General features: G+C 35.9%; 2 protein-coding genes across 3 annotated transcripts in view; one reads left to right on the forward strand and one right to left on the reverse strand.

Annotated features, from left to right (window-relative positions):
• Nucleotides 1-73: 73 nt before the first annotated feature.
• On the reverse strand, nt 74-8,870 carry LOC135478108 (uncharacterized). 2 transcript variants are annotated; one of them, XM_064758382.1, is made up of 9 exons: nt 8,749-8,870; nt 7,784-8,433; nt 7,312-7,511; nt 6,891-6,974; nt 6,613-6,671; nt 2,243-2,326; nt 1,731-1,893; nt 989-1,106; nt 74-306 (listed from the first exon to the last, which is right to left on the reverse strand). In XM_064758382.1, exons 3-9 carry the CDS (start codon nt 7,402-7,404, stop codon nt 77-79), a joined length of 831 nt encoding a protein of 276 aa, XP_064614452.1. In that variant the 5' UTR covers nt 7,405-7,511; nt 7,784-8,433; nt 8,749-8,870; the 3' UTR covers nt 74-76. The 2 variants fall into 2 exon arrangements, with proteins under 2 accessions (XP_064614452.1, XP_064614460.1); XM_064758390.1 differs by having other exon boundaries at nt 8,709-8,864.
• A 1,540-nt stretch (nt 8,871-10,410) lies between these two features.
• LOC135482271 (rab11 family-interacting protein 4B-like) overlaps nt 10,411-17,299 on the forward strand; it is a 35,703-nt gene continuing 28,814 nt past the window's right edge. The window contains exons 1-2 of the mRNA XM_064762174.1: nt 10,411-10,419; nt 13,517-13,726. Of these exons, the coding sequence (XP_064618244.1) occupies nt 10,411-10,419; nt 13,517-13,726 (219 nt within the window). The remainder of the gene's footprint in view (nt 10,420-13,516; nt 13,727-17,299) is intronic.

Consider the following 17,299-nt stretch of genomic DNA (forward strand, 5'->3'; position numbering starts at 1 on the left):
GAGTGGAAGTATTTGAATTTTTGAACGTTTATCCGATTAACCTACAAGTAAAAAATGCAAAACCACGTCCACAATATTACCACAGATTAATAATGACGTGAGTTTCCCAGAAACGTTGAAACCATGTATAATCTACCTCATAACTCAGAACAATTTTTGGCTCACATAGTTTGTTTATGCTTTCTTGGGATATGTGTTCATCATTCTTTATATCCAAGACAACGTATATCACGTATGAGTTGCGCTGCATGATGAAGTTGTGTTCTGTGCAAACTACATGAAGCTGTATTGGAGACTGGAATGGACCTGGAAAAATAAAAAAAATGAAAGCTAATAAAGGTTGTTTGACTACAATTTCCATCTCAGATATGCTGTAACTTCTTTGGTCAATTCTATAATTCTCAGAAATTACGTCATCTTATTCCAGTGAACTTGTTATGCATATTTTCCAACAAAGCACTCAGCTTGAATTTACCTAACTTGAAACAAACATGGAAACCAAGTTGTTGCTAATCTTTACAAACATTATTCGGGCTGCCATATACCGCCATATAGGGTGAAGTTTTCTACATGTCGACACTTAAAAGATGACAAATTTTAATATCCTAGGTTGCCGAAATTAGTTAACCATATTATAAATTTTAATGAATAAACATTACATTATAGTTTCCAAATTTTACAATGAAATTAGAACAGAATTTTGTCCATGCACATATGAATAAACAAGGTACAGCTTGTTTCTGGTATCCAGTCGGGTCATAGGTTTAGATGAGGCCATTAGGTAAAGACTATGAACATATGTTCAGACAGCTTTTTCAAAACACATGTATATTGAGACGGGTTCTATAGCAATCAGTTCAGCAACACATTTGACCAACAGAACAATGCTGATTATTAAGCAATATCTGGGTCGACTTACAACCTGCACGTCTCTTCGGCTAAACCCTACTGAGTCTAACCACAAAGATGTGAACAGTCTACAACTAACCCGGATTTTCACAGTTTTGACATTCACAAGAGTGGAAAATGTCTCCCACAACATCAGGCTTCCAGGAGGGTATTGATGTACTGCCAACAGGGATATATCCTGAATAGGTAAACATCAGGTTCAAACAGTCAAGGCCAACAATCACTGACCAGAACGCGTTTCGTATGATTTTTCCAATTTTTAAAGCAGATAAATATCACTTGTGCTGAAGGCCAAAAAATACATTTCTCTCTCAGAAATGTAAAGATGTAAATACGTTTTTCTATAAATGGATTAACCATGTGAGAAAAGAGAAACTGTGTATACATGTTAGAATTACATGTATATTAGCTGAAAAGAGCAGATCAGATGTCCCACATCTTTACCAACATGTTGTTACATATACGGTATGAAATTCTGCTAGACCGCAATCATGATAAAAATAAATGACGGGATAATAAAATTTTTGATTATTTATTTACTATTTATTTACTTATTAATTACACACTTATAGGACGGCGGTTCTTGGCCGAGGAAACCGCGCTAAACTTTCATGTAATGTGCACACAGATTTTCATCCAGAGACATATTTCCATGCAAGAAAACTGCGCAAACAAATACATGGTGTGATATCTGTACTTCTAGCATCAAGACAAGATGTAAACTGTAAAGATCAAGAATGAAGAGCTCTTTGAGTAATGCTCTACCTAAGAATCAAAGGGTGCAATGCTTTTAAAGGAAGGGGCGGTTTAGGAAAGGATATGTTGATGAATCCATGGCTTTGGTCCTGAGCCCGCTGTCTGTGGGGCACCAAAATAGCTGTGGCCTGCAGTTTTGGTGAGGCAAAATCTGTTTGGGCTAGATGCTTCAGTGGTACACAGACACCATGCTTCACATGTACAGGGGAACATGGAACTTCTTTATTCCTGATATCAACATGATGCACAACAAATGATTTACGCATTAGTATCAGCCAAATACTTCACTATATGTGCCACTCTGGAAACGGAATTCATACACACCCTAATGTTAATGGTTTTAAAAGTCTAATGTATGTATCTCGAAAAACATTTACACTGTATTAGAACAATAGTTGAAGTGTACTTCTTTCATTTTATTTTCAATGTTTCAAGCATATAACTGAAAACTAGTATTGGAAATATACAATTTTTCTTTCTTCCTTTCTGTTTTTTTTTTTTTGGTGTGTTGGGGGGAGGTATTAAATTATATAACTCATCATACTGGGCTACTGACATGTACAACTTCAAAGATCACCTTAAAAAATATGATGGTGTGATGACAAGAGCAGGTGGCATCTCCTTCTCGCAGACAGGATCTGTCAAATATTCCACATCTGAACTATATGGGGATAAAAAAAAAGAGGACTTAATGCTTTATGTCGTGTGAACAATTACAGTAATGACAGTATTAAATTCAAAATTTTGGGGTGATTTACTTATTTATTTCATTGTTATTTGTTGTCACATTCAAGAATTTTCCCCTTACATTACGGTCAGTTTTATTGGTACAAAATGGTCGTACGCCGCAGCGGCAAGTAGCTCGTGGGGTGAAATATAACATGGACAGCTCGGTAGGGCAGTGATTACGTATACTATCACAGCCCTGTCTTGTTCCATAAGCTTACCTTGAACACCTCTGTATTTCCCTTGCTGGCTTCATTATACTACTGCTGGGCACCAAAAAATGTATCTGTCCGTAGTGAGTCGTCTGAGCTATCAATTCCAGACAGGTGTTCCCATATGTCATCACTGGTAACAGCACACAAGCATGAAACTATAGTGGAAACAGGATAAATTCAAACGGCCATGTTTGAAAACATACTACTCGCAGTGCGGGGAATCATGAATACAATTATCACTGCTACTACAATTACACAAGACTGACTTTTTCACACATATGGCTAATTCACTAGTAATGACCTAGAGGGAAGCCATAATGAACAGTGATCACTAAAGAGATTTCTCAAATAAATGAAATAAAACTGAAGAAAAGATAAAACAAGTACAAAAAATGCTAGAACTGTCAGTAGTTATTTCCCTTGTGTGGGCTGTGAGGCGTATGTGTTGGAACATGGCGGTTGGAGTTGAAATTTATCCAGTTTCCACTATAATTTCCTGCCTGTGTGGACTTGCTAGTGATGACACATGAGAACACCTATTTGGAATTTATGGCTGAGACGACTGTGGCTAAGTACAGACAAATTATTAGGTGCCCAGCAGTGGTATACTGAAGCCAGCAAGGAAAGTACAGAGGTGTGCAAGTTAATCTTACGGAATAAGACACGGCTGTGATAGTATACGTAATCATGGCCCTACAGAGCTAAGGGGGAAATGCAGCTTGAAAACGCGGTCTAAGAATGGATTATATTTACTGATCCTTAGCCCCGACGGTGTGTGCAACCTTTTATGACGTATCTGTATTCAGCTACCCCATCGGCAATGCTGAGTGGTTACGCAATACTTACTCCCAAATCCACTTAATACATGGTCTGTCCGCAAGCTAAAACATTTACGCGCCCCACCACTGACCCTGACCTTTATCGGATATTTCCTCAGAAAATCTCAATCGAACTCGAAAATAAGGTCTGTGTTGAGCTACTCACCGCGTGATGCCGTCTATCCGATTGACCTAAATGGAGACCTGTCACACGCATGGCAGCGGGGGACCTTGACGTTATTTTATTGACGTTAAATGTTCCTTTCCCATGTAATCATGATGACGTCATATTAATGACAGTACGAAGTCACAACAGAAACCGATACACTGCAACGGCCTACACGTTAAGCTACAATCCATTTTTGACATAACAATGGCTCCACGCCCCTCTTCACACTAGTCACTTAAGATTTAAAAAATAACAAGAACGTTGTTTAAGTATTCCAATCCATGGAACAAAAAAATAGACAACGATGTTGTTTTGAAAGCTTATTGTATGGTCACGTATGATACGCTAAATGCTTTCAAAAAAGATTTTTTTGTCAATAGCTGCACGTGTTATATGACGACGTGGTAAGATTTGTTAGTAGGACTCAAAAAGCGAGATATTATGGAATTACCACTCGGATATGCCACGGAATGAGAAAAAATTGTCAAGAAGACCACGACGCCGTCGGCGATTTTAAAAAATTGTCAAGAAGGCCATGAAGCCTTCGGGGAATTTAATTCATTAGACTATTGTCGATGACATGTGAGTGTTTTGTCGTAACGCGGAAGGCTCTTTTCCCATATACATATTTTATTATGGATAGCCTCTGCGAACTAGACCTTACCCAAAACCTTATAGCTTCTGCGAACTAGACCTTACCCACTTTTAAAATTTCACAGCCGATTTCTTGGCTTTAAAGGGAAATGAAATGTAAACCTTCATGTGCTGAGAAGCCGTGGACAACAATGACACTGTTCAGTTAGCCAGCACAGCCGCGTGCGCATGCTGTATGCTTGGAAGCACGTGACAAATACTAGTCACTCTGCATAATATTTATCAGAAATGTTAAGTCTAAAATTAATTTCCGAAAAAGTCAGGGCTGAATCCAAATGGAGAGACTGTGGTAATCCTCTTCGCGTAGGAAACACAACGCTCACACCAGGAGGTCTCACATGAGTAAACGCTCATGTGCTGAGAGATTTATCAGAACTAATAAACCCAAAATTAACACAGGCAAAAGGTAGTGATCGCGTTCAAATATCGATATGACAGTAATCGTATTCTCGCGACAGCATTACGGCGGCTCTCGTGAGCTAGCAAGGCCTAAAGGCATTTTTGTGTTGATCGCCGCCAAAGTTTGCACCAGCATATATCTTTAAGTGTTAGGCAATTATTCCTTGTTTCATACAGCGGATATGTTTAAAATTACCTTAGATGTATGACTGAACTGCCATGCAGTTGAATGGACGGAATAATCAAAAGAGTGGCTGGGAAGTCGAAAGGTTTAGACAACGGACGAAAGCGAAACTCCAGTCTTCCTAGAAGTGTAATTCATTTACATTTTGAAACACTTTATAAATAAATTATTTGACACCAATACTGTAGCACCCGCAGATGATGCACACCATGCGGTAAAGTGTATAGATATAGATAAATGCGAGATTGTTGTCATACTACATGCATTGCAAATTATGGTTTCCTATGGAAATAATTAGAATTTCTGGAACTTGACCTGGAATAAAGGAAAGCTTTTTAATCTCACTGTCTGATAACAATCCAGTTTTGCTCAACAAAAATATTTAATTTGCTAAGATTTGACTAAGCCATAAACATATGGTATTGATTAAACAACCCATAGCTACATATGCAACTAAAAGCTAAGAAGCATGCAAAGAAACCATTTTTAAAACAATGATTTATGGGATAACACCAATGCAATAATAATGCCAAATGGACCATCAATCAATAATTATAATCCCCTTTAAAAATAACTGTGAGTGAGCTGTCCACCAATAGACAACAGATATGAAGTCCCTTGCCTGTCAACCATCCACAGCCATAATAATGCTGGGTGCGCTACCTTCCAGCATTAGAAATCACTGAATGTTTTCACTGGATGGGCTTCATAATAACCACCCACAATACTGGGTTTGCTGTTAGATGTGGTGTCCATGAACAGTGCTTAGCTACTATGTTCGTGGGCTGCCCATTAACCTTGTACATTTCTTCTGAGGGATTGTTATCTAACAATCAGTTGTACTAAAGATGATGGATAGGCTTTCCATCAACCATTTCCAGCTAAGATGATCATGATACCAATGTTGGTGAGCTGCTTATGGATCATACAATCTATACTAACTCTGACTGGGCTGCAATGTGAGATATCTAGATCTATCAACAATCCATAACTGTGATATTTTGTGAGCTGTCCCATAATGCATTGCTATATAATCATGTTTGTGGCATTAGTTCTCATGAATTACTGACTGCTGGTAGATTATAACTCAGCAATCTGCAACTGATAGTTACTAGGGTAATGTTACTGATAATATTGACTGAAAGATGAACAGTATAACTCTGACGATACCTGGTGGGATACATTGTTACTGATGTAGGAAAAAACAACAAAATAGTCCAAACTTTATACTCATTCTATGAACATATATGTTTTCATTCAGTTCCAAGACAACAGTAATGGTGTTACAAATGAACACTGTGCCTTCCTCGAAGTTGGGAAGCCCTGTGATCAAACCTCGTTCAGGTTATACCAAAGACTTTTAAAATGGTACTTGCTGCTGCTTGCTTGGCGCTCAGTACTCAGGGGTTAGAGAAAGCAAACATGGCTGGTTGCCCCGGTGTCAGTATAATGTGACTGGGTGGGTGTCATGTCTGGTGTCTTCGGCAATGGCAGCAGCACTTTGGCGGCATGGACTCGCCCTGCCACAAGAAGACACTATATATGTAAACACACCGAATGACTCCTTGCCATCATATAACTGAAAAATTGTTAAGTATCACATTAAACCCCCAGCATACATACATACATACAAAACAACATTACACCGTAGCTCATAAAAACATCCCTGACTGGCTATATATTTGAAATTAACAAACTATTCGAAAGTACATTTAAAACATTTCCCCATAAAGCACATGGAACATACCAAACTCTTTGTCCTCCATTACTCATATCACTTACCAAATATCAGTATGATCACAGTATATACCAAATAGATGTAGATGAAATGAAATGTTGTCCTGAAACAATCAAAATACAGTTGGATGTCAGTTACTTATTGTAGCCTTGTGAGTTGTAACAGCAAACAGACCATTGAAACGTGACCTTATTACAGATCATACACAATGGTTAACATTCATACACTGTGCTATGTGATGATGACCTGTTGTTGCAGTTAACAGTTTGAGACTGAGTTTTGCTTCAATAAAATGCAATAAATTCACTATAGTTAACCCTACCTGTGGATTGAACATTTTTACTCTGAGAAGAAAAGAATGAAGCTTTTGGCACTCTCTAGCCATTTGTTCTTTTCCTTGCACAACCTGTTGAAGAGCAATAAAGAATTATCATATCCTGTTGGATACTTCTTCCTTTGGGAAGAATGATAAAAATAAAACAGAAATATTTTGAAAGTTAAGTAAACATGCTTATTTCAAAAATTAAAATTCCACTATACTGCATAACACATTATTCTTGGTAGAAACCCATTATTTTTAGACAACAATGTCAAAGAACTTAAGAGTATAAGTATTTTTCATTGTAAAAATTAAAAGTAAATCTGGAACAGTTTGCAATGGGCCTTACCAACTCGTAAAAATTTCTCTTACTGTCTCTTAAAGTAAACATTTTCATATATCATTTTAAAATGCATTCACATACTTGAAAGCAAATCTTCAAGTAAGCTGAAGGTTTCGTTGGTAGCACTTTAGATTCAAAACACTGTAAATTGCCACTTTCATGAACTTGGAACATCTCCTTTGTCCTATTATGGCTGCCAACTTGGCTCACAACACACAAACAACCATCACCAAACTGTTTCTGATTCTCCTTTATAACAGCGGTCAGGTTTTTGAAGTATCCTATAAAAATAATTTCACAAAACATATAGTAGCTAACATTGTTTGTTAATAAGCCAAACTGAACTTGCAATATATTTAGGCTTTTTCAGCCATAAACAAATACAACAGCTAAAACTCATGTTTAATAATGATTATTAAATATTGCTGGTGAAATCAAAGCAACTACATGTACATCAAGATGACTTCATTGAAAGGTATATAACAAAATGACATAAGAAATCAAGATTAGCATCATTAAAGCCAGAGAGCAAATGATTTTTAATAACAAATACCTTCTGTAAGTTCCTTAAAATCCAAGCCTCTGTTACCAGTAACTATAAAGAGAAACAAGCTAGAAACTGATCAGATGATTAATGTTTTGCTGGAATGAAATTATACAAAAGTATGGGTCTGTCAGCACATATTTTTTTTCCTCTTATCAGTTAATAAATAGGCACTAGTTATGTTAAAATTAAAGGGAATCAAATTTTCATACAATACAATTTATTTTTTAATAAAAAGATGAAATTTTACCTACATTAACACTAGATGTACATGTACATTAATTTTTGCATCTTTATACTGGGATAATATGAATTACGTGAATTATATGTTGTTTTTTTTATTTTTCCGTCCCAGTTTGTTCACATGAAGCTAATAACATTACAATAACTTTTTTTTTTGTTTCTTATTGAGCAGTGACCAACCCCTTATCTCCTTACCTGTAGACAGAACAGGCTAAAAATCAGAAATATTCCGTAAGTGAGTTTCATAGTGAGCAAAACTATTCTTTTCAGTATTGGGTTATTATATTACCTTTAATGCTGTATAGTTGAAGCCTGTCTTCAATTTCATCATCTACACTAGAGATATAAACTTTGATGTATCTACCATTATGGGAATATTTAGATTGGGAATCACACAATAAAATAGCTTGTAGAACCTACAAATTGAACAGAAGTTAAGATCTTGTTAATAGAAAAGATATTAACTTAAACACTGTCAACTGTGTAAACTCGAGTCAATCATTTCTAAAACATTAATATTATGTGCAAGTTTTTACAGTTGTTATGAGATTAAAGTTATCTAGGTATGAGAATAAAATTAATACATGAAGCTTACTCAAGTTACTGTAAATTCGCCTCAGTTTGAGCAAGCTCAACGGACTCAGCCTCAAGCAGATATTCCTACTACAGTATATGACAATGATACCGGTACCTAAAACAGAGTAGACTTGTTGACTTTCAGCTTCACAAACCTCTGTTATTCCATGAAACAAAATCTCTGATTCATCTTCCATCCTGATGGCTACAACCAAAGACGAAATATCTTACGTTTGACCCTCTTTGCATTAAAATGATTCAATGTCAAATCGAGAGATCCTCGCTAATGAAACTTGTTTGTCTGTCTATCGTCTGTTTTCGTCTGGCACAGGAACACAGCGCCGCGTATTGGGAGACGGAATACCAAATCAGGGGACATCACTCTAACAGTAGCTCCAATGTAGATTGCGCATTTGTAAACATGATGTGTACATTGTATTCAGAAGAATCGTTGTTGAATAATACGTATCCGTAAAAACCGTAAATGCACGAAGGCGTAACATACAATTAAAACATACATTTTTTGAAAGTTTCAAAGTTTGAATGCGTTAGGTTCCTGAAAATTTCCAAAAGTGGAATTTGAATACACCTGCACATAAGGTGGGGAATATCTTTTTAGGTGGCCAGTTGTTGCTACACACAATTACTGTAGGGGAGATCACTCTCATTGTACGAGAATTATAAAGGTTTGCTCAATTTACTCCCCTTGAATCGTAAACATAAAAGTTGATGAAGTCTGCCAACAGAGATTAAACTGTTAGCGTCGCGGTAGGCCTGCTCATCCCACCACAGACAACTTTACTAAAGTACTGCAAGAAACCATCATCTGAAGTTTTTATTCTTTTCTTAACTGAATTCCATATTAGGAATTTATAATGTCCATGCCCTACCACTATACAAATTTAAATAAATTAATGTCATATATGTGTTCGAACACTCAAAGATCAAATTATTTGTAGTCGGTAAAAGAAAATAACAAATTCATTTTTATGCACACTTTGTTCCAATATAGTATTCATTCATTAACACAAATCGATGTACTAGAGTTATCTCCAGTTTTTAGTACTTGGATCAGCCATGCAGGCTGCAACCACCTAGACATACTTCAGTCAGTTGCCTCCATCAATATATGTAAATAAATGTAGTTAGCATAATACATGCACAAGCCAGCGGAATTTCAGAACATAGTGTATGAAGTAAATTGTACAATGACAATTTAAAAGACAACTAAAATATAACAGTTTAAAGGCACCAGGTCCCGATTTCAAGTAACTTTTAATAAACTAAAGTGTTTTGCTTGGGCTTAGCAAAAAAACTACCGATTCCAGCAATTTACTGATTGATTGATTGATTGATTGATTTATTCACCATACAAATAATATATAATAATATATAACAGATATATATTCATTACAGAAAGACGGATAACGGCGAGATTAAAGTCATTCAGACTTGTTCTATCCCAAAATATAGAAACATGGAAAATTTCATACAAATAATCAAGGTGTTACATTATAAGATATTATTTTTCTATTAAAGAAACAGACAAAGACAAAAAACTAGAGAAAAGAAAAGAAAATCAAGAAATGTTTGCATAAGCAGACAAATTAGAGGAATGGAAGACAAAAGCAATTGTGGAGATCAATGCGTGTGTACAAAAGTTAACCTGCTGGCAAATATTATTGATGAGCGGATTTAAATAATGATATATAAATTCAATGTTTTTAATATAATAAGGGAGTTTATTCCATTCCCTTTGGCGCTCTTATGATTGCGATAGCTATGAGTGGTAGATTGTAGAGTGAAAAACTGTAAAGATGGATGAGGTAAAAGATATGGGTGTTGCATAGTTTTATGGGCAATCAGAAGAGAAGCATAACGATTTAATTTCGTCAAAGGGATGATCTTCAGGGACTTAAAGAGATGGGAAGTATATGATCTAGTCTGTGCGAAAATGACTTCCATGACACGTTTTTGAAGCTGAACAGCTGGCTGTAAGTGATCGTAGTGTGTACTTCCTCAAAGAGCATGGCCATAGTTGAGAAGTAGAGAAACATTAAAGAAGAGTAATGTATTGATAATGTCCTCTTGTTAACATACTGTCTCACATGTTTTGCCACTCCAATATTTTAGACACCTTCTTGCACAAGAAATTAATATGAACGTGTCACGAAAGTTTGTAGTTGAATGATAAGGCCAAGGAATTTGAGCTCGCCCACTGTAGTCCGAATAGACCCGTCTATGAGATAGCAAATTATGAGGGGCCAAATTAAAATTTAATCGAGAATTATCGATATTGATAAATCATTTAAATGATTTATCAATATCGTTAAATGATTTATCGATATCGATAATCCTCGATTAAATGTTAATTTGGCCGCTGATACCCATCAAGCATGATTGAATCTTACGACGCTTTGTGAAATCAGGCACAGGACTAAGTAATACCTGTATATATGTGGACTATCTGCAGGAAGTTCTCAGCACACATTTGTTGTGCCTTAATTATCATTTACTTGTATTCATGTATCTGAAGAATACGACTGGGGTCAGGTTTGAATCGCTGAACTCAGTGGTCACCGTTGCATATAGCCGGAATCCATCAGTTTGCTCGTCCAGCGCGGGTTAGCTCACGTCTCCATAAATACTACTGAGTTGTTTTGGTACAGCTGTCGTGCCACGGACTATGTTTTGGATCGTGTATATGCCCTTCCTTAATCACTCTTAATTAATATTGCGCTAATCGACTGCGTCAAAGAAGCCTTTGTATAACCAATTCTTATAATTAAAGTTTTCAGCGTATCATGCATATACATCTTTATTTTCGGATGTTTGATTGCTAGTACATAGGTGTGTTGTTAATTTTTTGAGCTCCCGATAAACCTAGCTCCTAACGCATATATACCATATGGTACCAGAACCAATATATCTGCATGCACCTATGCTGGGGCACGCAATTAACCTCATCAAGTAGATCAGGGTTATATTGGCCTTACGTATTCTACATAGCACTCGGTCAGCGAGGGTCAAAGTTATCTAACAATAGAAGCATATATGTTCCCGAAATACATCGAGGTAGTTTATATACAGATCAGATATGTAGTAAATGCATGTCTCCAGTTGGAGAGTATATACATGCCCAAACACCTATACCGGTACCCATATATAAGGTTTGTCGGCATTTATATAGGACCTACACAATCTGTATTTTTAATTCTGTAATTCAGATTGTGAGAATTTGATTCTGCTTTACCATAAGAATAAAATTGAATCCAATTTAGCTCAGTTCACTTTATTTTGCACTGTTATAGGCTATGCCATTTGACCACAGACAAAGACACAGAAAAGACCAAACTATTTATGCCGTACAGGCTTACAATACAGTATTATACATATTTATTTAACTCATTGGTGTTTAACGCCATGCTCAAGAATTATTCGCATGAATATGACGACGGTATATGTATATATATTCCAATAGCTTTGTACACCATGTGACAGCATGCATGGATTATATTCCGGCACTCGATGGTTAAACGTATATCTGTATACGTTGTGTAATGTTATGCACGGAAAGGCGTCCACCAAGGTAAACTGTAAACTATATACATGTACACACAGTTCTGTTTAAGTGGTTTAGAATTCTAGCCATTGACCTTCCAATCGCTGAACATGCAGATTTATAACTGGCACTACTATCATGTTTGTTTTCTGATTCAAGGCTTCATGAATGTCTACATTGTAGACATATACAACTATATTTACAATGCATGAGGCCATTTTTTCTTTTCGAACTTACAGACCTACACAATGCATTATATACCGGTAACGATAATAATTCAAACATTTGTAACTAAATAAGGCCATATATTGTATATTAAGATTTAAAATCTTATTGAACATAAGGCCAGTATTCAAAACAGTAAACAAGCAAAAGCCTAAGAACAATAAAGGAATGTACGTAGTGGTATATCAGCATTTGATATTAACTCTTCATGCAAGCTTATGGATCAAAACAACGTTCTGAATAATATGCGACTATTACATTAGCCTCCCTGGACACTTTTGGGAAGTTTGAAAAATTTATTGTGGGCAGGCCTATATATCTTGACATAATGTAATATGCCTATGACAACATATTTAAAGACTACAGTATATATAACGCAATAAATGATATACCGGTAGGCCTATGACTATTACATTAGCCGCATTTAAGAACACTTTGGAAAGTTGGAATAATTTATTGTCAGCGTATATTTTTTTGAAATGTAAAATGTTTATTAGAACGACTTTAGATTTATGTCTTCTAGCTATAGGCTAATCAAAAACACTTTTTATTTCTATGCAGATCTAATTTAACGCTTGACTAATTGTGGCTACAATGAGCGTTATAAGGTGTCTTTGACATTTCCAGGCGTGAATCACCGGCTATGGTTTAAGCCTACATTTTTGTACCTGTACCAGCACTGCGCCTATATTATGATTTGTCAGTAAGCCCACTGGTATTTATATGCACAGTACCATATTCCTAATATGTCATACATAAATGATTATCAAGGAATAGCTGTTTATGGCTGTAATAAACATAGGGTATGGTGTGATTATTATGACATTTACGGCGTAATAAACTTATCGCCCCAAGGTTTATTTCCGCAGTTACCTGCCCCTAATTACAGGTAAATATTTAGGGGGGTGCACAAATGGGCTTCTCCTATTAAACTTCGAACGTTTTTAATCTTCAATACCTAAGATTTTAAACTAATTTAATGGACAGGCATATTTTCGAGTAATTCGATGCAAAAGCGATGACTTCTGTTTACTACCGGTGATTGACGGACTACTTTTTCTCGCTGGTTGACAGAAACGGAAGTAGGTGTCTCTGTCGGTAGTGAGCCAACAGCAGGTTTACATTTTCATCGGTAGGGTTTTGTCGTCTGTCTCTCCAACTTGAGTAGGCAACCCTTGGTTGTTATAGACTTTCTAAATGAAATATTATGGAAGACCACAGATCCGGACTATACAGAAAGATTGAGAACTGTTTTCGATCTTTGTGACGAGCATAACGAAGGATATATTACTGTGGATCATTTCAAGAACCAAGTGAAGGAACATTTCGGAGATTTTGGGGGCGAGGTAGGTGTTATTAATGATAACACACCTGTCATTTTAACACCTGGCCCGTAATATTTGACATTCATGGGCCTCCAAGTACATGGAAAAGGGGTATCATTGAGATGAAGTGGAATGTGTACCTTTCAATTTGGATATAATGATTGGGTTGCCTTTAATTTTAATTCAAGCTAACTGTGGCTTCATAAAAAAAGAGGTCAGTAACATCGTGGTTTGTATGATGGGCGGATGACTCATGACAGGGATTTACCTGGTGTGTTGATAAGTACACAAGTATTGATCATGGGACGGATCTCTCAAAATGTTACAAATTTAAGAAGGTAACATGTCTGACAGACTAACAACGACATTATTTCATAATATGTCTGCCAGAAGAGAGATATTTCAGAACAGGTACAGTATATGGCAGACTCGGAATGGGCTTTATTTTTCATTGCATATTTATCATTATGGTACTGTTATGAAAGCATGTACATGCATTTAAATTATATGTTTATGGGATAATCTTATATTAAAAACATTGCAGCATTTGCAGTGTGCTGTTCGTATCAAACTGCATTGGGGTTTTGGGGTATGGGTGGGGATGTGGTACTCATTAGTGTACATGTATCTATTCTCATCTCTGAGGCAATATATTTCAACACAGAAAGAAAACAGTTATTTTGTGATATAATTTGTTAATATTATTGCTTGTTTGGGTGTCTAAATTAGTAACGCACTAAATCTATCTGTGGGACCTTTCAAAATTGTCCCAGATCAGACCCTGACTAGGTTTTATTAATATGGATATGGGGGAATACAAATGCATGCAGAGTACAAGCGCATGTTGTCATTACTCTGTAAAGCAGTATCCAAACAGGGAAGTTTTCAATGAAAACTTATTCCCACTTTCAATATTAGAATACTTTGTATGTCTAAGTAAAATTTATGCATACATTGTACCAATAATTGTATGATATAAATACATGCATCTCAGTACATAATGCTGTAAGTCTCACTTTGTTTGTATAATTTCGGTTTTTACCTCATACTGACTTGTGTTTGTGTTCAGCTGTGTCATAATGATATCACCTCAGTAGTTGCACACAAATTTTTTTGAGGACATTTGGCATTTAGCTACGCACTTATTTTTGAGATATATACAATATGTGTAACCTGGGGCCGATTCCACAAAACCATTTCTGACTTAAGTCAAAATTTAAAACGTCTTCACACTGCTGGGTTCTTGGTACTGAAAGTTGAACTTAGGAAACATTTGTATGAAGATAATATTGATAAGCCCAAAAATAAGCTCTAAGATTGTATTTCAAAGTTAAAAATGGCTTCATGAAATTGATCCCAGGCCTATAAGCCTCATCATTTTTGTGAGATTTGAAGCTTTATTTATCAGCAGTATTATTTAACACAAGAAACACTGCTACGGACAGAAAACATGTAATTGTCATATGAGGACATTTTCCATTTCTAACCCAAATTTGACCATATTTCTAAATATTCTATTAGGAGTCTTGCGTAAATCAAGTAATTACTCATACAGTACCTCATTGTTTTTAGGAATTCTTTTAGTCGTCACATTAGCACACAAGTATTTGCAAGACTTACTAAAGTTGCATGAAACTACAAATATAGTACCCCATGATTATGTAAATATATGGAGATAATGTGAATGTACATATAATATACTTTACGGTATAAATTATGATGCAGAGCTTGGTATAAAAATAAGTCAAGTGTGACATTTAAACATCAGCACATGTAATCTATGCCTTCCTTGCTCTTGCCTGGTGAGATTCCTATCTGATTTGACAGATGCGTTGTGATATTTATAAATAAACCAGACAAAACAATAAAAGGTTTGTGAAGAAGTTTGGCAGGGAAAGGTTAAGCCATTGTGGGTGTCATGTAGAGAGCTGATATGATGTACAAATACGCACATCAACATATACAGCGACAGAAGAGTTTCACTTTTGTAGTCATAGGTAAATATTCTGGGTTTGGCTTCTTAAAAACAAAAATCAACCAAGACAAGAAAAAATTTACACAAAGCAGGTTGTCTGGTTTTAAGATCATCATCTTGATATGTACCCATATCTCAATAGCTGAGTCATATATAATAAAGAATCTTAAACACTCAAGCCTTTTAGGCCTTAATAGATTAGTACATGGGGCAAATGCTTAGACATGAAGCTTTCACTTTACCTTTTTAAAACTATCCTCATAAAATGGAGATGATGAAAACTGTGTATGCTACATATACATGTAAAGTATGCCAGACTAGGGAACTGGAAAGATGTTTTGTGGATTTTGTTTCCACTTTTTGACACCCTTTGCCTTCTGTTTGGCAGGGACATCAATGGCCCACAACACCCTGTATGGATTTAAAGTAGATACTTACTAAGATAACTAGTGAAAAGTCTTCTAGACACAATTGTGAATTACATATTAGGCAGTTATATAACGGAAATTTGAGTCAGAGAGGGTAAAAGTGTGACGATTCTTTATGCACAGTATCCTGATTCCTCAAAGCAATCTGGCTGCTACCATATGATTCAAGTGTTAATTAATATGCCACAATCAAGTAAATCTATCTTGTATTCTGCAGTAGTATCATCTGTATGAATTATTGTTGATGGATGAATCTTGCTCAGGAATGGTTCTGTCATCTTGTTACCTTATGCCTTAAAAGATGAACAATTCAACCTTCTGCCAAATTACATGTGCTTGTAATATAATAAGCTCAAGGGGCACTTTTGCCAAAAAGTACTAGTATAATGACAGTGCCTATATATAATAGCAGGGTTTGTTTACTGAGCTAATTGTTACATTTGTATATTGATGCAATTTCTTTTCTTATTTCAATGTTAAATTCTTCAGTATCCCTGTCTCTTGCATAAGCCAAAGAAAAAAATCCCTAATGACCAGCCAAACCTATTTTTTTTTTTTGCTGATTATGTTGTTTTACCCCAACAAATTTTTGGGGTATTTTTAAAGTATGGCCCAATGTTGTACCTGCAACATATGTCATAGCACATCATGACGTGTTATCAATTGGGTACTTTGTCTGATGTTGTTTGATGTCCTGATACATGCTGAATTTTACTGTATGTCTCCTTGTCATCTTATGCAATTTACACGATGTTGTGTCTGAGCACAACACTTTGTGAAAAGCACATAAATCCAATGTCCAGCCTTTACTTCATTGTTAATTCAAACCTAGCCCCTTGGTGCACAGAGTTGTGGTTGTGAAGTGGAGCAATTTTTGAATGACATCTGAGGGAATTTGCATAAGAAAAATTGTCTACATTCTTTCACTGTAAGTTGGCTAGTCAGCTTTATTTTATGATTTGCTCAAATTCTAATGTAAGCAACAAACAATCGACATATCGTGCCATTTGTTTCTGTTTGTTTTTTCCCCTCGGTTGTTCAAGTAGAGTGAACAGTGACTCATATAAGCAGATATGCATCCTGTGCCCTTTCCACAGCATGCAAATGTCAAATTAATTGATATGAAACCAACATCAGGTAATAATTACGTAAAATTAGGCTCAAAGCAGGAGGTGATGAAAGGGCCAACTT

This window comes from Liolophura sinensis, chromosome 1 (assembly GCF_032854445.1).
Source record: "Liolophura sinensis isolate JHLJ2023 chromosome 1, CUHK_Ljap_v2, whole genome shotgun sequence".
NCBI lineage: Eukaryota > Metazoa > Mollusca > Polyplacophora > Chitonida > Chitonidae > Liolophura > Liolophura sinensis.